The sequence below is a fragment of the Trachemys scripta genome, chromosome 3 (genome assembly GCF_013100865.1).
Source record: "Trachemys scripta elegans isolate TJP31775 chromosome 3, CAS_Tse_1.0, whole genome shotgun sequence".
In the NCBI taxonomy this organism is placed as follows: domain Eukaryota; kingdom Metazoa; phylum Chordata; order Testudines; family Emydidae; genus Trachemys; species Trachemys scripta.
Window position 1 is genome coordinate 182,021,291 of NC_048300.1, and position 23,259 is coordinate 182,044,549.

The 23,259-nt window shown below is 43.1% G+C and overlaps 2 protein-coding genes across 5 annotated transcripts in view; both read right to left on the reverse strand.

Annotated features, from left to right (window-relative positions):
• Positions 1-2,834, reverse strand: part of LAPTM4A (lysosomal protein transmembrane 4 alpha) — a 22,134-nt gene extending 19,300 nt beyond the window's left edge. The window contains exon 1 of the mRNA XM_034766565.1: positions 2,587-2,834. Coding sequence (XP_034622456.1) covers positions 2,587-2,691 — 105 coding nt within the window. The 5' untranslated portion in view covers positions 2,692-2,834. The remainder of the gene's footprint in view (positions 1-2,586) is intronic.
• A 6,265-nt stretch (positions 2,835-9,099) lies between these two features.
• Positions 9,100-23,259, reverse strand: part of LOC117875332 (protein LYRIC-like) — a 44,492-nt gene continuing 30,332 nt past the window's right edge. For 2 of the 4 annotated variants that reach the window (XM_034766567.1, XM_034766566.1), the window contains 6 exons: positions 22,424-22,663; positions 20,472-20,546; positions 18,474-18,572; positions 14,304-14,410; positions 10,439-10,568; positions 9,100-9,921 (listed from right to left, as the gene is read on the reverse strand). In XM_034766567.1, coding sequence (XP_034622458.1) covers positions 9,866-9,921; positions 10,439-10,568; positions 14,304-14,410; positions 18,474-18,572; positions 20,472-20,546; positions 22,424-22,663 — 707 coding nt within the window. In that variant the 3' untranslated portion in view covers positions 9,100-9,865. The remainder of the gene's footprint in view (positions 9,922-10,438; positions 10,569-14,303; positions 14,411-18,473; positions 18,573-20,471; positions 20,547-22,423; positions 22,664-23,259) is intronic. The other 2 variants (XM_034766569.1, XM_034766568.1) reach the window with 2 other exon arrangements.

Genomic DNA, 23,259 nt, shown 5'->3' on the forward strand with positions numbered 1-23,259 from the left:
GCCTCACCTTCCCCACCCCACCTACATCCAGAGCAGAGGTCCTACCTGTCTGACCAAAAGCATCAGAGACTGTTTGGAAGGGCAAACAAATGGCAGATTGAATATATTGGCATCTATTCCTACTCCTCCTCCCCTCCTAGATTTCATCAGTGTTCCCCAGAGATCTGTCTGTGGCCTTTTTTGTCTCATTTTCTCTTGAAATCTGCACCCATTTTCAGAGCTTTATCAGTGTTACCCTAATAGTAAGGAGCACCAGTCATGGACCATTACCCCACTGTGTTAAGCTTTGTTGAAACAAATGGGGGGGGGGGGAAGAGAAGGGAAAAAAAAAAAAAAAAAAAAAAAGACAGTTCGTGCCCCAAGTCCCTTACAATCTACATAAAAGAAACTGAGAATAGATAGAGACAGGAGTAGAAGAAAACAAGGAGGCAATATTGATCAGTATGAGAGTCAGTGATATCAACACACCAACAGCCAAGCCATTGTCAAGTTTTTGTAAGCATCACAGCAAAGGAGAATAATGCATTAGTTTTGCATTTTTTATTGGAAACCCCTCCCAAGCATGAGGTGCAATATGGGAGTAACCACAAAGGTGCTTTCTGGAAAATTTAATAAGTGGGCAAAGGGTGATGGTATCATTAGCTAGGTGGAGCAGGGGAAATTTACATTTTGATAGCAAAAGATGACAAAAATGCATTTAACTTGTCCAGTATTATGATCTTTTAGCCACTCTTAAAAAAAAAAAAAAACACCTATACATCTTACTGCTAGCTCCACATCACCTCCTGAATAAATTTAACCTCTTGCACAACTTTCATAACTCTTCACAATTTAGCTGTCTCTTACGTGTTTGCTCTTTTCCTTTTGTTTTCTTCCCTGGTCTCCAATGCTTGCTTCACTCACCATAGTTTGCTCATGGAGTGCCCCTACATGTCCTTTTCCTTTCACCCACTTATGTGTATTCTTTCATGCTGGCTTTTTTGGAACTCCCATTCAGACCCTGTCCACCAAGCATCCACTCCCTCCTCCAGGGCCCTTCTCAAACCCTAATTCTTCAAGGTTGTTTATATGCGACACATTTATTTTAAAAATCTTATTGTGCTTTCAGAGGTTACATCCTCCTCATTCAAGCAACCACACAAGCTTATTGTTGCTACCCTCTACCTACTCAGCAAGACATGACCCCACCTGGGGGGTGGGAGGGGCTGTTATTCAGTATGACAACATTTCAAGCATTGTTCAGGACACAGAGGAGAACAGTCCCTGCCCTGGGAAACCTACACTCTAAGAGCTCATCTACACACTGGCAAGTTGTGTCACCAAAAAAAATGCCATTTTGGCAACAAAAAGCTTCCACCCCAAGCGATACTTTTGTCTTTTCCCCTCCCTTTATTGTCGACAAAGAGCCAGTGTAGATACTGCCAATTGTTTTGTCCACAGAACAGGCTTATGCCAGTATCTCACAATGCCTACCCTGATTGCTCTGCTCAGTGTTTTGATCTCTGCTTCCCTGCAGGTATGCACTCCTCCCTTTTCAAAGCTCCAGGAAGTATCTGTGTGCTGCTCCCTTTGGGGAACAAAGAGCAAATCATTGGAATGCGCCTGTTCTGCTCTAGGAAACAGCAACAGGCAGACTGCTGTGCTGCTTTGCCATTCCTCAACATGGAGAGCGACTCATGATACTGCTCTTGGCAGCTGAGGGGACTGTGGGAGAACTTGGAGAGAATCCCAAGATTCAGCTCTTCCTCCCCACAACACTGCACTGTGGGATACATACCGACTGTGCATTGCTCACCCCGCCGATGATGGTGTCCCCAATGTGGACATGATCGGTCGACAGAGGGAGCAAGTGTGAACACCCCGGTCGACAGACGGAGCAAGTGTGAACACCCTTTAGCGATTTTTGTTTTGTCGACTAGTCAACAAAACTTGGTAGCGTAGATAAGCCCTAAAAAACAGGTCAGAGAGCAGCAGAAGCGGCTCTGAGAGGCCCAGGTGAGAGAACAAGTTCGGTGCTACTTGTTTCTCCTCCATTGAGAGGTGGTGTGGGGGCGGAGGGTCCCCGCAGGCTGTGGAGAGCGACAACCTGGGGCCCTGCACCAGCAGCGAGTCCCCGGGGGGGAGCTGAACGCGAACAGGGCGCTGCTGGCACGCAGCGACTCCGGTCCCGCGTGCAGAGAGCGCCGCCCAGCCCAGAGCCTGGGGAGACGCGCAGGAAGGGCTGGGCGGCGATTGGCCAGGGCAGGGGCGAGGACACAGGCCCCTTCCAAGGGGGGAGGAGGGGCGTTGCGGAAGAAGGCAGGCGGGGAGGGAGCGGCCCCCTCTCCCCGGAAGATTTCACGCAGCTTCACAGAACGACTGACCGTAGCACACAGGCACCGCACATGCGCCACAACATGGGCGACCCACGTCGCTGCCCCAACCACGCATGCGCTGTACTGCCTATGCCTCGGGTAGCCTGCCGGCCCAGCAACGGCCGAATTCCATACGCATGCGTAGTGCGAGAGGGCACCCCCTCGCCACCACACAAGCGCAATGAAGCGGAGGGAGCCCCCTTCTTTCCCCGCGGAGTGCGAAGCCTCTTACCATGTACCACGTCCCCAGGATGATGGTCCCGGTACGGACATGGCAGCAGCCGCAGCAGCGAGTGCTGTAAAAACGATCCCGGGCCCGGCTCCCCTTGAACGTCATAGCGGCGGCAACCGAGTCCTTTCCTCACACAGGCCGCTCGCTCGATGTCTCAATCGACAGGCCCCTTCCCCCTCTCCAGCGGAGGAGAGGAGCGCAGCCCCGCCGCCGTATCACCGCCGCTCTGGCCAATCAACGGCGAACAACTGGGGCGAGGGGGCGGGCACGAGGCCGAAAAGGGCGGGGGCGTTACCACGGCAACACGCGATTGGCAGCCAACTCCGCCAATCGTCGCACAGCACCGCTATAATGTGGATCAGCTGCCTCCGGAAAAGTTGAGGGAGTGGGCGGGCCTTGCCTAGCAGGGGGCGGGGCCCAACTGGGCAGGAAGGGGAACCCGGCATACGGTGAACTCACCTAGTCAAGGGGAGGGGCTCATGAATAGGAGGGGGTGATGGCAGGGGGCGGGGCTCACCCGGCCAGGGGGCGGGGCTCTGCGCCAGGGGAATGGGATCATCCGGCCAGGGGGCGGGGCTCTGTGGCCGGGGGAGGGGGCTCAGCTGAGCAGGGGGCGGGGCGAGTGCAGCTGGGAGGCAGGTGGCTGGTGCAGGGCGTCTGGAGCCGCCTATGCATAGAACGGGGGCGTGGGGGAGTGACTTTAACTCCAGCACCTGGATCCAGCAAAGGAGGTGCATGTACACAGCTGTGCCCGCTTCTGTGCACACAGGCATCCACTCCGTGAGAGGAATACCAGCCTGAGCCTCGGCAGCACCAATTCCCGTCTACCAAAGAGGCCGAAGGTGGTTCCTTCAAAAACTAAGATCCTTATTTTATTAAATAAACAATTAACTGCTAATTTAAACGTTTATCAGAGTCAATCACATTAATTTGATGAAATGTCTAAATAATTAACCTTACAGAAAGATAGTGGAAAAAGCGGGGTTTGAGTGTGGACTGGACTTTTCTTAAAAAAGTCCAGTCCACTGGGAGGGAGGGATAGCTCAGTGGTTTGAGCATTGGCCTGCTAAACCCAGGGTTGTGAGCTCAATCCTTGAGGGGGCCACTTGGGGATCTGGGGCAAAAATCAGTACTTGGTCCTGCTAGTGAAGGCAGGGGGCTGGACTCAATGACCTTTCAAGGTCCCTTCCAGTTCTAGGAGATAGGATATCTCCATTAATTTAATTTAAAAATGGACACAAACTATTAGAGTAAAAGCACAATAATAATACTGTATATCACAGAAAGGAAACCCTTTAAATAAATTACCCACAGGGAAAAATGTTTCTGCAAGCGACTTGCAAGATAAAATCCTAGCTCCATTGAAGTCAACAGCAAAACTCCCACTAAATTTAATGTGACCAGGATTTTACCTATAGTTTATTAGGAAACTAACCTTTTCACTTAGACTCTTTTGGAAAGAGAGGGGGGGAAATTATGTTGTTCTAAGTATCTCTTGCTTCAGATTCCCTTATAAAAATCAATTACATCAAATAAAGAGACTGATTCTGGAAAACTTGCCTTTTTTAAAAAGTTTGTCCAAATAAAATGAATCACTTTGAACTTTGTGGGTTTTTTTATTATTATCCTTTGTTTACTGATCTAACACTGTCACCACTTTTGAGCCCTTTAATGTGATACTCCAATCCCATATACTTTATGTAGTTAGATTATAGTACCGTCCCTTTTACTGGTGAAAAGCAATTTAACTCATCTCCAAACTCCTTATAACAGCTGGATCTGACGGTGAGGGTTAGTAGGCAGGTGAAATATGGGAGTTATAGGTATAGGTATAGGGAACATGTGACAGTGTGTCATGTAAAGCTTTTATTAGCATGAGGTTGGATGCCTGTTTTATTCATATCTTCAGAATTTTTGGATGTGACACATCACAGATAAATTCTCTTGCAATTGTCTTATAATTTCTAAAAATGTTATTCGGACTATTTTTCATAATGCCTTGCCTATATAGCTTTAGTTACCATGTGTCAAACTATATAAGGCTGAGGAGGAACCATAAAATCCTCTAAAAATTATGTACATAAAATGTCAGAAATATAAACTCTGATATCTCATCTCCTGCATGGCTAGAAGTGAGCACTGACTCTCCTTGGAAACTGGGAATTGCTCCTTCTTAATAGTAAGATTACTTTTTTTAGGCCTGTGGAGCCATGAGATAACAGACTTTACAGTCATGACATTTTTATTTATAGAAAACAGGCACTGGTGCAAGGCTGACTCTAGTCTGTCCTGGGTGTCAGACCATGGTAATATAGCTGGCTGTGAGGGTCAGAATTCTGCATTTAGGAGTAGTAGGAAAAATCATTTCTGTGACAATTTGATTTTTTTTAATTTTGATTTTCTCTGGCTTGTGGTTTGGAATATTGAAAATAATCATGGTGGAGATGGATTAGTGGCAGAGGACAGGTGATGCAGTCAAAAGAGCATGATAAATACACATAGCTCTGTAATTATTACACCAGTATCATATCCATAAATGTAGTTACTATGAGAAACAATAAATTACATTCATTATACATCAAAGTATGATAGAAAAATTGTTTACCAAGTCTTTGGGAATCTTTGGATGAACAGAACTAAACAAAAGACTCAATTTCATTACTGCTCTAAGCATGGTAGCTTTTGCCTGATCAGTCATGGTGAAGATCAGTTCTGGGCATGAGGAATCTTACATATCTGCACTCCCTTGCAGATATGAATAGCTATTAGGTAAAATGTCTGTGCTTTTAGATATTGAAAACTTCAATTTGCCTTGAAAAGGTCCCAGGGGCTGATCCACTTGGATTCATGAAAGAATTACAGGATGAATTCTTGACCCTTTCAGACCATAGTTAACAAAAACCCTCTCCTTACATTATTATGGAGTAGGCTGCTGTTGATCAGAAGATATAGTAAATAAAGTAGCTTTAGTTGAGCAATAAAAACACTGTCCAACATTCAGCTCATACTTGCTTGTCAGCTGTAATACTTGTTTATAATTTGGGTGGATACTTGTGATTATATAAACAGATAAGTACAAAGCACTGGGCCAAATTCATCTATGGTGTTGCTCCATTAGCTTCAATCAACTTGGCCCACTGAGCCCAATTAAGAGTGCAGGATGTAAGTCAAAGCTTCAAATCCTGCATATACATAATCTCTCTATATCAATACAGATAAGCTATGTAGGTCAGTTTACCAATCAATTTCATAGTGAGGACCACATGTTAATAGAGGGATCGACTCATGGATTCATCTCCTACCCTATTCATAATTACATGGCTCCTTTCCTTTCTGCTCCCAGAAGACTTCCTATGAGGAAGAATAACAATTCAGTAATCTTATTAGAGAGCTGGGAGTCATATATCAGAAAGATTGGTTTTGAGATGAAATTTGAAATCTTAAGTTAAACAGAGAGAGACTGATCTAGGTAGTGGATGCAGCATATCAGAAGCTACCATGCACTGTGAAATAACAAGTTTGATAGACAACAAAAATATCTAGAGTTATCATAAAAACAACAGTTTTGGAAGGAATGTTAAACCATATGCTTCAGGGCTTAAGCCAGTCTATTATTGATCAGGAGCAGACCTCCTGGGATGGGAGGGGAAGCGAATTGTCCAATATCTGCCTGCTGCATGGGTTCTTATTACTCCTTCCTCAGAAGCATTGGTGCTGAGAAAGAAATGTGGCATTTTAAAAGCATATAAGGAATGAGCTAGAAAATGGCATGAGGTTCCAGAGATGAAAGAGGCAATTTCACAAAGGAGATGGCCACCTGCACACCCTATTGATTTCAGTGAGTTATGGATGTTCAGCCCTTAAAGACTGAGAAAGTAAAAGAATACACATAGAACTTTATGGGAGCTACACAGTGAAAAATCAGGCCATTTATTTAGTAGCTTAACCTCAGGCACACTCCGCACACAGTTTTGAAAATCTTGGTCAGGTTGTGCAGCTCCACACATGGTAGCAATAATGGAAGATGTAATTAAGACAGGGCTCGGGCAGTTTTACCACTATGTACCTGACCCTTTACCTAGACTAGCCCTTCCACCGCTCATACCAGCAACACTGACACCTTTGGTGGTGAATTACAGCCAAAGTATGCTAGTGCACAAGCAGCCTTGGAATTGTGCATGCATGTAGGAGGGCATGCTCGATTAATATTGTAGTCTTAGGGATATATTCTCCTTCCTATGGCATTTGTATAACTATTCATTTCCACATTAATACGACATAAGGTTAGATGATACAATGAGCCCTGTCTACATTACAGTGACCACTTACTACCACTGGGGAAGCTGCCCTAGTGGGGAAATATGGTTACAAGGTTTGCTAATGTGGCCACGGTCCAGCTGACTTCAGTGGGAGTTGTATTAATAAACACAACAGAACTGGGCCATATATAATCTGTTTCTTGTTGCTGTTAGACTCTCAGCTGTACACGTGAATGTCATTTGCCCACTGCATGTGTTCTTTTATTCTAACAAAATAAAAACTTCAATAAGTTTTCCTTAAAAAAACACTGTTGAAAGATTTTCCCATTCTTGAAAAACTGTTTCACAATATCCCTGTGGAAGCCTGAAAATGAAACGTTTCCTTGCCGAAAAGCTTTTTCCTCCAGCTCTCTTTCTCTCTAACACACGCTTGTTACTGGAGGGTTGCTCAGAAGTTACTCGGCTGTTGCCAGTGATTTTAATATTTTTTATTAGAAAAAAAAATAAAACATTTCATTTTGGAAATAAAACAACATTACATGAACATTGCAAAGTTTGCAGACAGATATATAGGAAAAGGTAGGTGAAATTCTGAGTCTACCAACCTTAACTTCTCTTACATCTTTCATTAAGATATTTTCTCTTTTTATTCAGCAATGGAAATTATCTTCTGCTGCTAAATAAAGATATCAGGTAAAATCCTGGTCACAGTGGAATTAATGGGAGCTTTGCCATTGATTTCAATGGGGCTAGAATTTCACCTCTTATTTACATACACTTTTACCTCGATATAACGCTGTCCTCGGGAGCCAAAAAATCTTACCGCGTTATAGGTGAAACCGCGTTATATCGAACTTGCTTTGATCCACTGGAGTGCGCTGCTTTACCGTGATATATCCGAATTCGTGTTATATCGGGTCGTGTTATATCGGGGTAGAGGTGTATTTAATTAATCCATCCTCTAAATCCTAATCCTTACTAGATTTGTTTTCCCAATAAGGTCAAGTATTTTCTTGTTAGTTTTATGCATATGGTATTAACAAGCTGCTTTTCAGGGAAGACATTGTTTGCTTTATTAGTCTCATTCATAAATTGCCTATATTTTCTCTTAACTGATATGTAAGCATTAAGATATGCAAATTCTAAAGTGTATTATTGAATGGCCTCACTTAAAAATATCCTCTGTGACTGGAAAAAAGCCCACAATTATGTATCTGACTCTGAACTAACTTTGTTTTGTTCATCTTCAGGGCATATTGCAAGGCTCATTTATTATCTCTGGTTCTGTGTGAGGAAGGGGCTGGATGGGACACTTGTCTGGGGAGGGGGTTGTTTTATGGTAGTAGGTTAGCTGCTGGTATTACTTTGATTAACTGTATCTTTAATTTGTGTCAAAGGTACTTAGACCATAGGATAATTGCTTTTACATATATTGATAAATACAGTATTTCTGTGCAGTAGCTTCTTTAAGGGATACTAATGCTTTAAATCCTACAGCATGGGTGAAAGCCAACATGTAAGCACTCAGGGTTTTAGATAAGATTACACTTACACAAATACATTGGCAACAGGGACTGTGTGGTTCAAGTTACTGAGGTATGGAGCTTTTTACCTTTAGCTCAGTGGTTCCCGTGTGAGTGTAGCTGGTAATGACTCCAAGCTGTTAACAGCTGACGGTGGCCTATGTGAAATGACTTTTGTGATGTCAGACCAACTGGGAACAAACGTCCATTTTACACCCAATAGTAACTGGAACCCTTTTTAGCAGTTTCATCAGAGGCACAGAGTTGAATAGGCACAGAGACTGAATAACTATCATCTCACCCATCGAGGTGACCTTGCCAAGATGGATCAGGGTTGAGGCATATTTTCTGGGCAGTACAGGGAAGCATTTATAGTTACTGCTGTGCTCTAGATGTTCTGTGGATAAAGAGCCACTAGTGGTGTCAATCTCACACCTTTCACAGACTCTTGGCATTTAAGGTAGAACAATTTGCTTTTCATTACTGGATATTTTCTGTTTTAAATAGCCCTTTGAAGATGAGAAGTATATGCCCTTCACCATAAAAAACAGATTTTTTTTAACTTTAATCTAGATACTTGGCTTACAATATTAGAAATTAAGTAATAAAATGGTAAAAACTGCCAAACTGCAGATTGGAAAAATGTCTTCAACAAGATCTCTCAGGCTAAAATACAGTTATAGCAAAAGGATCATGCTTTTAACATACAGACTACTAAACTGTAGCCCACCACAAAAATGGAAAAGTTACACAACTTTTCTAAGTAAATTAAAATCTCCTTTAGAAATTTTCACCTTTGGAGCCAACTGATCTGCGTATGAGCTGAAATACATTAAAATGTCACTGTGTTAGGTAAAAATCCAACTTCAACAACTGCAAAGGGTTAAAAAGATTCAGAGAAGATTTGCGGGTGAGTGGTGCTGTTCTTTGTAGGTCTAACAACTGCTTTCTTATGATTTATAGCCACTTTAGCATGTACCACCCACCTTCTGTACATTATTAACCTGTCAATGAGCACATCTGCACACAGCACATTTTAAATTGCAAATGGAGGCTGGAATAAAGGGTGGATCCTCTATAGAATCTAAATACAATCGTGGTCATTTATGGATTTTGACTAATTCTATAATGTCATACAACATGACAACTTGATAAGTAACCGGACAGTGAAGGGTTTAATGTAAATGGGCTAAAACCCACTCAATAGTTTTCTTTAAGTGATCAAGGGCAGTGGGTTGTTTTTAAACAGCAATTCTGTTTCAACACCAGCTCTTGCACACATTACCATGGTTCATTCTCTCTCTCTCTCTCACACACACACACACTCCCTCTTCCTCTCCAGCTCACTGTTCCTGTTCTCCTCTTCTCCCATTTATTGGGATTCTTCTAGATCCTCTCTTTGCTTTGGGCTCAGTGCATCACCACAGAAAGCAGAACTCTTGCAGCTAATCAGCACACGTGCTATTTGGTTTTCACACTGTCAGCTACACAGCCCCATCAAGTCTCTTTCCTCATTTTCTTCCTCTTCCGCCTCTCCTTTTTACCAGGTACATCTGCCATGCAAACAGCAGCACAAATTATAAAAAGCTTCCACACCAAAATCATGTTGCTGGACAAAATACAATTTCCAGAGCATGATCCTTCATGTTGTGCATATGTATTTCTCAGTGGACACCTGCTTACCAGGCCTGATCCAATGCCCACTAAAATCAATGAAAGGACTTTCAATAATGTCAGTGCGCTTTTCGGGTACATATCTCTCACTGTCACCCTGTTCCATGTTAAAAAAATCCTGCATAGGTCCTGATCCTACTCCCATTGAAATCAATGGGAATTTTGTCATTAACTTCAATAGGTGCAGATGCAGGCCTTGTCATAGAACATCTGATTAAACAACGTTATTGTGCTTCTCTGTAAAAGTGAACATATACATCTAAAGAAAAAGGCCATTAACATTTTAGTTAAAATAATAAACGAATGAATAAATAAATAAATAAATGGATGAACACTCCTTGGATTACCAAAAATTCTGAAATCACAGTTCTCTAAAGTGCAAAACTAATCACTTACCATTATGGGGTAAATTGTTAGCAGGGTCCTGGGGTATTTTGAAAGAGGTACAGGTAGCATGACTACTGTGTTTCATAGATATCAACTCCCTTCGACCTTCCTCTGTTCTCATTTCCAAACCTTGCTGAGGCTTTAAGAATAAATATGAAATAATATGCTTAACTAAGCATATACTTTAAATGAAGTATATGCAAGTATAAAATATGAAAAAAATGAAAATATAATAAGCAATTAGAGTATTTAAAAGAAACATAGGACAAATCTAATTTTAAAAGGATTAGACTTAACAGCCTGTCATCTACCCAACTACTATATGTTTGTTGTAGACAGGAGTCAAGTGTTATAACCTTTTCTCTTTACTACCTTTGCCCTTATTATTCCCAAGGCATGGAAGAGGAGCAAAATGCTTTCAGGGAGAGGTGTAGAGCAGTCCAATTTTAGTCCACAATCCTGCAAGTTGATAACTGGCAACAGTCCACAAAACTCGCTGATGAGGCACAGAGATTGTGATGAGCAGCCATATCTGAATCTCTGACTTGTAAGTTTACATTATTTATATCTATTTCTGTATGAATAACTTGCACAGCAGCCAGCATCAACACTTGGGGTTAGCTTAAAAAACGGTTTTTGCCACTTTCTCCCCCAAGTGTAACCAACTCCTGTCCCCCATGATCACACCACTATACACAGAGCAGGCCTAAGGATTCTGGAGTGATTTGTGAAGGTAGTTCTTGGAGATACATGCCAAACTTAAGTGACTAAATTGACACCAATGTTTGTGTGTCTGAGAGATCTTTTAGTTCTCCAACCTCAAAGCCTCCTGCTGCAAAAGTGGAGTCTAGCTGCTTGTTCCTTCCAAGTCTAGGAATCATGTCACAGTGGTTTATGTTTCCAAAGCTATCTTTGCAGCAACACAGAGATGACTTAAAGCTGGTGTAAGTGGACAGCTGAGGATTCCCCTTGTGTAGGGAAGCCTCAAGTGGTGTCGAGTTATCATTACTGGATCTAGGGGTGTGTAGGGTCTCAAACAGGTTAATGCTCTGGGTAGCTAGCCTGCTGCAGTTACATTTGTATTTTTAGAAGTCTAGCTCAATCACAGCTAGCATGGGTATGTCCACTTGGGCTGGAAATTACACCTTCCAGCTCCAGTGTAAACATACCTTAAGTCACCTCCTCACCTTGCAACCGCCAATGTAGGGGACATGTTGAGGGGAAAGGGGCATGGCTGTACTCCAGAGATTCCTGGCAGTTACAATAACCCTTTGGGGGCCAATACCAGATGACATAAATTGGAGCACTCTGAAGGTCGCTCTAACGTAAGCTGGGGCCAATACCAGACATTGCAGCCCAAGCAGTTGAGGGAGCAAAAAAGTCCCAAAGGTTAGGTTCTCAGTACACGATCCCACAGATGGACTCTAATAGGGTGTGTGGAAGGCCAAAAATATTGTATTGCTGTACATGTTCAGAGTTAATTTACTAAGTCCAGATGTCTGTTGTTAAAGTCAATTAAAAACTCAATATATTTTGGTTGGTTTTCTCCGCATCCCTTTCCGCAGAGTAGCAAGTACTTTTCAGACAGATGGGCCAACCGGTACTCTCACTTCATAGTTGCGACTTGTAACATCTACCACACCAATTGTGCTGAGATGACATTTTCCGTACCCTGCAGGGCTCTCTATGGGAACTCTCTCTGTGTAAACTTGTAAATGGTATAAAGCTGTTCCTGTTTAACCTTAACTGGTGCCCAAGGTCTCATCTATACTATGGAAAATTCTGTCAGGTGACCTGGTTACAACACTGCAGCCCCCCAATTCAGTTAAAACCCAGCTCAGGATTGCAGTGCAGACAGGGCTGAAGTGCGTTTTAAACATGTCCCAGAAACATGTCCCAGCACTGGATTTTCCATGGTTAACACAGCCTGTTCCTATCTACACTGCAATTCCCAACTATTTTATAACCATGTTAGGGGAATACCATGTTGTGACAGGGTCCCCTTGACACTATACGTACAACTTTTTTGGGGGGGAGCTCAGATCCTCACAGCAGAGAAGGTCTTCTGCATCCATTTTTAGCAATTAAAGCTCAAAGGTGTCACTTCAGCTCCACCCAAGTTTTCCTGGGGTTCTACTTTCTTTCTTGTCACGCTCAGAGAGACAGGAACAAATTTCCTCTCTGCCTTTTGGCAATTCCTAAGCAGCACTGAAGACCCAGTATCCTTTGTTAGAGGAGGCTGGGGACAGCTTTCCCTAGGACCATATGCTGATGTAATGGATCTGCAGGTCCTTTTTCTATGGAAACTCTCTTTAGAGCCTCTGACTAATGTACAAGCAGCCCAAGTGGGGTCTCATAGACTGGTATGAGAGAGCTGCCTGCAAAGAGCTCAGAAAGCTCTTCTCCATCCACTCTCAGAATCCTGCCTGGACTAGTCAATAAACTTGGCAGCTTTTGCCTGGGTTTCTAGTAGAAGAAGGAGTTTAATCAACAAGCCTTGTGCCTTGTGTTGTCTGCCCAAGTTGTGAACATGTCCGTTTAACTCAATTCTCTCATTTGAATATGTACCTGTGAACTAAATGGGAAGGTGTGAGAAAATAGGTTACTTGTGTTTGCTGTGGACTTTGATCAGTTAGGGCTCAGACATTCTGGAATGTCAGCCTCAGTAGAAGGAGTGCTTGTCTGCAGCATGGCAAACGTACCATGCACAAACTGAACACTGATTGCATGTGAAAGCACTGCCACACTGATGATAAACTCGCAGAAATCAGCTGACTTCAGATTTATGAGGCTGAATTGCAGCTAGCCCCAAAAAGTAAGCACATGGCAGTGAAAGGAGGAGGAATTGGCACAAGGAACCTTTTCCTCCCACCAGGGCCGGCTTTAGGCCAATTCCACCAATTCCCCCGAATCGGGCCCCGCACCTAAGAGGGCCCCGCGCCCAGTGGCAGGGCCGCCGAGGTGGGGGCAAGTGGCCGAGAATCCCTTCCCTGGCTAGAGGCTCCTTTTTAATTTTTACTCACCCGGCAGCACTCCGGGTCTTCGGCGGCACTTCAGCGGCGGGTCCTTCACGCGCTCTGGGTCTTCGGCAGCACTTTGGCAGCAGGTCCTTCAGTGCCACCAAAGACCCGGAGCGAGTGAAGGACAAACTGCCGAAGACTACGAGTGCCGCCCGGTGAGTACAAGCCCCACATGTTTTTTTACGTGTTTTTTTTTTTTTTTTTTCAGTCATCCCTGCCAGGGCCCCGTCAAAACTGTTCGAATCGGGCCCCGCACTTCCTAAAGCCGGCTCTGCCTCCCACTGTGCCCTTGGGCCAGTCCTAGCATGACATGGGAATGCAGTGACTGCACACTGCAGCACTTGATGCCCCAAAAGGGTCGGGGAGGGGTGCAGGGCCGGCTTTAGCAAGTGCAGGGCCCGATTCCTGGGGTGGCACTTCGGATTGCCGGCTGGGGGCGGGGGGACCGCGGGGCTTGCCGCGCTCCGGCCGGCACTCTGGCCGGGAGAGCGGGGCCGCGGGGCTTGCTGACCTCCGGCAAGGGTTGCGGGGCCGCGGGGCTTGCTGCGCTCCGTCCGGAGCTCCAGCCAGGAGAGCGGGGCCGCGGGGCTTGCCGCACTCTGGCCGGCGCTCTGGCCAGGGGAGCGGGGCTCCCGAAGACGACCACCGTCGGGGTGAGTGCGCGGGGCACTCTTAGGCGCGAATTGGCCTAAAGCCGGCCCTGGAGGGGTGATCTCACAGTGCATCCTCTCCTAGGGTGAAAGATCTTCTATTGCAGTGCAGCTCCTTCACACAGCATCCAGCTCAGGATCGCCCTTGATTGCTTTTCATTGAACATGGTAATGCTCACGCATTCACTTCCGGCATTTCCTCACCTTCTCTCTCTCTGGTCCTGTGCATGTCTCCTCCACTCCCAGCCAGTTTCCCCATTCCTCTGTGGGAGCATTCCAATCGGAATTGAGGTCAATTGCTAAGGGATCATCTGTTAATATAAGGACATGAATGAATTACATTCAAATCTATAAATATTACTTCCTCGGCCTGTACTAGCAAAGCAAACATTACTTAAAACATCTAATATCTCACTGTCTGCACAAGGGAATTTGTGTATTTGTATCGTATTAAAAATGTGTGTATCAATTGAACGTTAGATGCACAACAAGGGATTAAATTATTCAGGCCAGAAACACAATTAAAGGAAAACACAAAAACACTCAGACAGTCTATAAAAGTCTCTTTCACCATCCCCTTTGGGAAACAGGCTTTACAAAATCTGATATTAACAGAAATGTTTTCAATTATTATTTTTATTTTATTTTATTGAGAACATTTTATTTTTAGGGGATTCCCTGAACTGTTTGCAGAGACTGCAGCATGATGTTAGTGCAGGGGCTGGCACTGCGATGTGGTTCACATCTTAACAGAGAGATTGTTTCCTGGACTATCTCCTCTTCCCTTCACAGTGGCATAGAATAGGTCTCTGGGCTGTTTCCCGACCCACATGGTGAATCTGTGAGGCGAGAAAATCCGCCAATAAGCGCAGGACCCACCAAGGTAGAGGAGGAACTTTGTCACACTATGCAAATGAAAGCAGAGGTTACTGACTCTCGTGAGTAGGAAGCTGTTCCAAACTCGAGCATCAAAAGCTCCATACTTTCCTGTTATTTTACCACTGCAAGAGGGCAGTTAGCTACCCTTCAGGCTGGCAGGCAGAAGAATGAGAGTTGGAGTGGGAGGGTAGGTCTACACTACGGAGTTAAGCCGACCTAAGTTACGCAACTCCAGCTACGTGAATAACATAGCTGGAGTCGACGTACCTTAGGTCGACTTACTGTGGTGTCTGCACTGCGCTGGATCAACGGGAGAAACTAAGGCCTGGTCTACACTGAGGGGATCGATCTAAATTATGCAGCTTCAGCTACGTGAATAACTTAGATTGACTTACCGTGGTGTCTTCACCATGGTGAGTTGACTGCTGCCGCTCCCCTGTCGACTCTGCCTGCGCCTCTCACAGCAGTGGAGTACAGGAGTCAATGGGAGAGCGCTCAGGGGTCGATTTATCGCGTCTAGACTAGACGCGATAAATCAATCCCCGCTGGATCGATCGCTGCCCGCCGATCCGGTGGGAAGTGTAGACATACTCTTAGTTCTATTTACTTAGTAGAATGTTTTACATTCTCCAAAGTCATCCAGCCAGATGAACTGTTACACTGATTGCAATTTGGACGCAAGTCTCAACCCTCCCAACACCCCGTGAAATAGGTCATTATTATTATCATGGATAAACTGGAGCAGAGAGGGTGACTTGCCCATGAGCCAGTGGCAGAGCTAAGAATAGAGCCCCAGGCTCATGACGCTTAGTCCCTTGCTCTAACCACTATGCAGTCCTACCAAAAAATTGCTAGGGAAATGAAAAGAAATTGATTGACTGTATTCATCTGGATGTATCGGAGTAACATCCAGTGGTCTTCATGTTATAAGTGACATTTTTAGTCCCCATATCTGAAACAGTTAACAGGCCTTGTTTAAAGAACTAAGTCACATACCAGCACAAACCCTAATGCCAGGCATTATCTCAGCTAAATCGAAGGAATACATGTCAGTAACATTCCCCTTCATTCTGCTATCTAATCAAAGCTGCTCTATGCAAATCAAAAATAGTAAAAAGTAATAATAATAATTACAAAAAAACTGCTGTGTGCAGAAAACCTTCCATTTCCTCTTTCAATTAAAATGTATAGTGAATAGCATCAGCTGCGGAGTTCACAGCTATATATTCAAGCTGTCAGTTAAACATGATGCTATTCCATGGAAGCAGAAGAGCTCTGTTTCCCTATCCAACTGGGAATCAAACACAAAATGCTCAAACAGTAGCATATACCAAATAAAATACAAGGAAGTACCAATGGATGAGCCACCTATGCTGCCATCCTCCTTACTCATGTGTAGCCAGGACTATGTTCAGAAGTTATAATGCCAAGAGTCTGGAACATCTAAACAGCTCCATCAAGATAAATAAACAGAGTGCAATGGGCTGGGAACACTTGTTTTTCTTTTATAAAAGATATTATTTATAAAATCCCGTGACAGGCAAGCTGTTGCGTCTGTTACAGAATCTTAATTAATGCTGGGCTGAAATGGAAAGATGCCAGCAGATTAATATCTGCTTCCTCTATTCAGTCACTCATTCCAGATTCCTCTTTAGTTAGGATGACCATAGATGGAAGAGATCATGCAGGATAGAGTACCCCACCAGCAGAAGTATAATTAGATACTTCACTGGATCTTAGCCAAAAGGTGCAGAGAAGATGCTACCAGATACCCATTCCACTTGTGACAGCATCACCTTCCAAGATCTGTATAGGTCTTTCCCACATATTCTAAAATTCAAACACTGAAATCCTGGCTCTAATGAAATCAATGGGAGTTTTCCTACTGACTTCAATGGGTCCAGGATTTCTCCCCTTACGTTTTAAGGGATACTAACAGGATCCCAAATTTAGGTTCTGGTTTTTAAAATAAGTTTCTTGACAGACGTTAATACAAATATATATTTTAATTGTTTTTCGTAAAAATATAATTGAAGCCATTTTCCCCAAACATTCCAGCATCGTGCTAGTGTGTGGGAACCAAGATGTGAAATCAACTAAAAGCTGTCCACTTTAGTTTCACCATCTAAGCTGAACGAAGTGAGAAAAGTTAACAAAATACATGAAGTATCAGAGGGGTAGCCGTGTTAGTCTGAATCTGTAAAAAGCAACAGAGGGTCCTGTGGCACCTTTGAGACTAACAGAAGTATTGGGAGCATAAGCTTTCGTGGGTAAGAACCTCACTTCTTCAGACCCACGAAAGCTTATGCTCCCAATACTTCTGTTAGTCTCAAAGGTGCCACAGGACCCTCTGTTGCAAAATACATGAAATATTGATCACAATGATTCCTTCTGGCCTTGGAATCTATGAAATAGTAAAAAGCAAATCTAACTTTAACTTGTTTTTAACTTTAATAACCTATGCTGACTAGTAGCACATTTTTAAAATACAGAAATAATATCCATAGTGTTCCTTTAACCCTGTGGTTTAAACAAACAAAACTCAAAATTCATGTTGAAATTCTATTAAAACAAATCTTTAAAGAGATACTGTCAAGTCAAATTTACTCCCAAATTTAGATTTCACAAAACCCAAGTTTTTATGAAATAAAATGTTTCTGTGAATTTAAAAAAAAAAATCCCACAGAAACTTAAAAACAAAGAGATGAACAATTCCCTGAAGTGTCTGCAACCCAAATACTGCAGCACTATGCTAGAGCATAAGAACCTGGAAAAGAAACTGATTAGAAATTTATTGTAACTAAAGTAAAAATCAATAGTCTTGTTCAAGGTGATAGAAGTGCACAAAGTAAACAACCAGGATAAATGCTAAAAAGAAAATCTGATTTGTAAACTTCATTCAGTTTTAATAAACTAAGGTGTTATTTATAAAACAAACAAGAAGGAACTTTTAAATGACAATTAACCATATTATTAACCATCAACCAGATTTTTAGACGTGTAAAGCACTTGTGCTTCTGATTGATTTCAGCTGGAGTTGGGGGTGCTCAGCACTTCGGAAAATCAGACCCCATCTGAATTTTACCCTGAGTGTGCACTGAATCCTGCTCACCTTCCTCAAGCAAGCAGTCCCACTAGCCAATAGATACTTGGTAGATCAGGGGTTCTCAAACTGGGGGTTGGGACCCCTCAGGGGGTCGCAAGGTTATTACATAGGGGGTCGCGAGCTGTCGGCCTTCACCCCAAACCCCACTTTGCCGCCACCATTTATAATGGTGTTAAATATATTAAAAAGTGTTTTTAATGTATAAGGGGGGGGGTCGTACTCAAAGGCTTGCTATGTGAAAGCGGTCACCAGTACAAAAGTCTGAGAACCCCTGTGGTAGATAGTCTCTTATTTTTTATGCTCAAATGACAAAGGCAAAAAGCAACCTGCACTCATCTCTCCACAGACAAACAAACAAATAAATCAATCAATCAGAAAATTGAACATACGCTGCCCAAGCCATGCATCATCCACTGTGAGGAAGGGTAAGTTGGCATTCCAATGATATTTGGAGGGGTTGTCCTGAGATGATTTACTCTTCAGATTACCTGAATAGAAACAAGTATACCTTTTTAATAAAAAACAAAACCAAAAACAAATCACTTAGGTATATTCACCCTGTTAAGGCCAATTAATCCTTTCCTGATCAGCACAGCCGTGGCATTATGGAATTTAAGCTGCAAAAATTAATTTATGTTGCTCATAACACTGAACTTATTTTAAAAGGCTGGACAAGGACAGTACATGATTAAATTACTATCAGAATATCCCTCTGAACAGTGATTGAACATGTATTGTCCAAAGTCGTAATCTGCTGGCTGGCAAATGACTTTCAGAGACATCAAAATGAAGTTTTAGTTCCTACAGAACAAAGAGCTCATCCATTATACACCTGGTAAAAAGCCAGATCCAACTCCCTATTCAAGTTAATGGTAAGACTCCTACTGACTTGAAAGAGAGATGAATCAGGCCCATAGTTATCCCTTTTTACATGTAATGAAAAGTAGGGCAGAGAGAAAAAGCTCATAGAAAGAAAGGAAGCCAAAGCTTTTCTTGATGATTATTTGCAAGTAATTGAAACAGCAGAGTTCACTCATACAAGTGCTGAATAACTCCTTACAGCACATCAATCTTTTAAGCTACTTGTATTATGGATTAGCTCTTCTCATATTTTTTCTTGTTTATTCTTCGTCATGTCCAAGAATATGATTTTGTAGGTTATTATGGCCTTTTTTTCCACTCTTCCCCTAAATATTTGTTCTGTTTGTGCAGTTCTGCCCTGTAGCAGCTTACCTTTTTGATGCACTCACTAATGCAGATGAAAGCAATGATTTTTGTCTGTCTTGTGTTGTCTATTATGAGATACCTCAGACCACTGTTTAATGCAAGATTGGAAAATATATGACCGAATAAGTTATACATTGTATCATCTGCAATGTCTTGCTATGGAGCAGAATTACATTATTTTGGCTTGCACAGCTCAACATACACGATGCATGTATGTATGCTTTCACTTAACATATCCTAAATGTTTAGGACCAGATTCTGCATTCCTTGTACAGCCAAAACTCCTGTTGAAGTCAGTGGGACCTTCTGGTGTGCAAACCAATGCAAGAGCAAGTCTTTTCAAAATATTCTAATAAGAATTCAGGAACCTAAACCCCACATCCACCTTTTCGCTCATCGGTATTACGCATTGATAAGTCAGTGTTATGCTGTCTACTGTGACACTGCTTCAATCCAGCACCACTCAGGGCCTACATAGCCAAAAGAAGCAGCATAGACAATTTTAGGTGAGATTAGAGAACGCACAGATTAAACTGAAGTGGAATGGGAGAGACCAAGAAAGACTGCCTCTCTCCCCACAGTTGCAATCAGCAGAGGCTCTCAAACTGGAATTCCCTAAATGTAAAGAAGGAGCATGCCACTGGCAAGGTGTTCTCCACAAGGGCCCCTCGACTTCGGCTCCTGGCCCTTCTCCCTTGGCCTGAAATAGCCTGAATTTGCTAGCCTTTAGAACACACTGCAAAGCCCAACTTTTTATGGGGGATTATGGGGAGAGAGTTTGCTGGCGGGGCAATATTTGAGGAGGGTAGGGTGCTTTCTCGTTATCTGATCGGAAGCATTAATGACTTACTGCTCAAATGGTGGAATTTGCTAATCTCTATGTTTAGATGTGTTTTTAAAATAACTGGTAAGGACACATCTCAAGTTTTAAAGTCATACCAGGATGACACAAAAGTTAGGACTGGTTTCAAGGAAATACACTGAAGTCAGTCACTAAAAGGTTGGATCATCGGATTTCAAATATGAACAAGGTGTCAGAGAAAACACTGAAATATGGCTAATGGTGGGGAGAATTTTTAAGGGTCTGAATATCTGGGGATATGGGTGATGGAAAACTCACAAGGAAGTGAATCAAAAGTGTCCACAGAAAGATCACTCACTTAACTCCATGGACAGCTCTGGTAAGGTCCCAAAGGTCACAGGATAAGCTTTTGCTTCTGCAATATCCCATGTACCTGGATTAAAAAACAAACCCAAGCACAGCATTCAGAATTCGTACATGTGGCTTCAAACAGACACATTCAGAATGTTTCAGTCTCTCCTCCCCAACCTGTGGACAATGCTCCTGCAGCTGGGAGGACAATCAAGTTTGAAAAAGTTAGCCTCTTAGGATATGTCTACACTGCAACCTAACCTGTGACTGCAGCACAAGTAGACATACCCATACTAGCTTTATCTGTGCCAGCCTAGCTAAAAATAGCAGTGTAGACATGACAGTGTGGGCTTCAGCGTGGGCTGTGCAAGCACTCTGGGGATTCTAGGTATGTATGGAGTAGCCCACACCGAAGCCAGTGCCACCACATCTACCCTGCTATTTTTAGCCATGCTAGCATGGGTAAAGCTAGTGTGGGTATGTCTACCTATGCTGCAGTCACATCTCAGATTGCAGTGTAGAAATACCATTAATCATAGAATATCAGAGTTGGAAGGGACCTCAAGAGGTCATCTAGTCCAACCCCCTGCTCAAAGCAGGACCATTAGTCTGGAGGAAGTTTATATCTTCTTCTGCCCTCTCAATGTGCATCAACTTAGACTCATTATGGACTTACTCCGATTTGAACTCTCACCCACTTACACATAAATTTGCATGCAACCCTCCTTACATATCAGCTGGGAATTTGGCCCACTGAATCTAAGGGAGTATGAAATGGTGTTAATACACACACCCCTCCTGATGGGGCCAAAGAAAGGAGTGTAGCAAGGAAAGCAACTGACACTGTAAGAAAGTGAAAATTAAAGTAGGATCACCACTTTGTGGCTCCTGGGTGTGTAGGTTACATCAACATCCCTTTCATATCAGTACATCTTATAAGTTTAATGGATTCTGAGTTTAAAGGAGTCTTAAGTTACACCATCTTATATCTCTGGCCTGTTGGGTTACTGCAGACAAATCACCTTACTGACTTGTGTATAATTCAATCCAACAGGATGGACCTTAATGAAAATCAGACACTGATTTGAATTAAGTAGACTTTTAAAAAATAACCATTAAAAAGAGGTGTTACCTACAACAAATCTATTTCGTTTTATTTTTCAACTTTCTTATCTCACACTGTCAAAACGAGGAAGAGAAATGGAAGATACTAAAGGCCAAACTTTCAGCCTTGCCTTACTATTATTTGTATCACAGTAGTGCCTGCAAGCCACAACCAATATAACGTGGTGAGAGACAGTCCCTGTCCTGAAGCCAGACCAATACTGAGAGCCAAAACAGATGTACAGAGAGAAGAAGTGACTTGCCTAACGTCACACAGCAGGTCAGTGGAAGAGCAGGGAATAGAAACCAGCTCTCTTGAAAAAACAATGAGGAGGTCTCCTCATTGTTTTTACTGATACAGACTAACATATATGGCTACACCTCTGAAACAGCTCTCCTGAGTTTCAGTCCAGTGCCCTACTCACTAAATCATGCTGCCTCCTGACTGGGCCTTCACTTTTATGGGCTCAGTTTAGCACCTTTGGTATAGGTCAGGTAGAAGTCTAACTCTGATTTGCAGGTGCAGTTATGGACTTTGTACTCTAAGTGAGTTCTACTGTGAGCACAAAACTGCACCACCAATGCATCTGCAATTTGTATCTACTAAAATGGAAGGCAACATCTAGAAATCTGTCCCCAAGCTTTGACGCAAACAAACTCCCACCACAGAGTTTTTTTCCTTCCCAGCTGTTTTTGGTCCTTTGTCTTAATGCTAGAGAAAAAGTCTAGTATGAACACTGTTCAATGAACAGGCTGGAGGAAAATGCCATAAAGGCAGGTCAATAGAACTGGCTGAATGTTTCCTTGCCCAAAGTCTGCACTCCTGCAGTGGGCTGGTTTACTGGGGACACTCACCTACATTGGAAAAAACATCCTCTTCAGACCGTGTGGGCTCAGATTCTTCTCCTGTGGCTTCTGAGTTCCTAAGAGCAGAACCACCGTCTGTCTTTGTCCCTGACTCACAGAGAGCTCCCTGTCCACTACTGCTGTTGTCCTCTGTCCCACTCACAGTGTGTGGCCAAACGGTTCCTTTCCCATCCCCATCAAAGACTGCTTCAACCACCATGGTACCGAGTGACTCTCGGCTATGGTTTTCTTGAAAACAAACATTTAAAATGGATTTTTTTAAATAGGGTTGGGACCTTGTACAGTATAAACAAAAATGAAAGGCCTGATCCAAAGTCAATGGAAAGACGCCCTTTGACTTCACTAAGGACCAGATTCAAAGCCCATTGAATATATTTACACATACAGTAGCAAAAAGACAGAGCCCCATGGTCTGAGGTTGGCAGAAGCTGAGAGCACTTGGAAGGTAGCACATTCAGCCCATGTGGGAAAGGAGGGCATCACACGGCTCGTCAGGGACCCCTTCGGAGGATTAAGAAACAACATCAGAGGAGTCTTGTCCATTCTTCCTTGGCTGGAAGGATAACTCAAGGTCATAAAGGTACAGATGGGGGCACAGAGTGTTAAAGGAAAAGAAAGAAAGGGAACTTCAGGTTTCCTTCCTGCATACGGAGCACTGTTCATGGAAGAAGAAAAATAAACACAATTTGTTGAACGTTGGCATTTTCAAGATTGCCAGAGAAATGAGTACTTGGAAGGACATTTATTACGATAATAATGATGACGATGATTTCAAAGCGCCTTTCATCCAAAGGATTTCCAAAGCAATTCACAGACTTAACCTA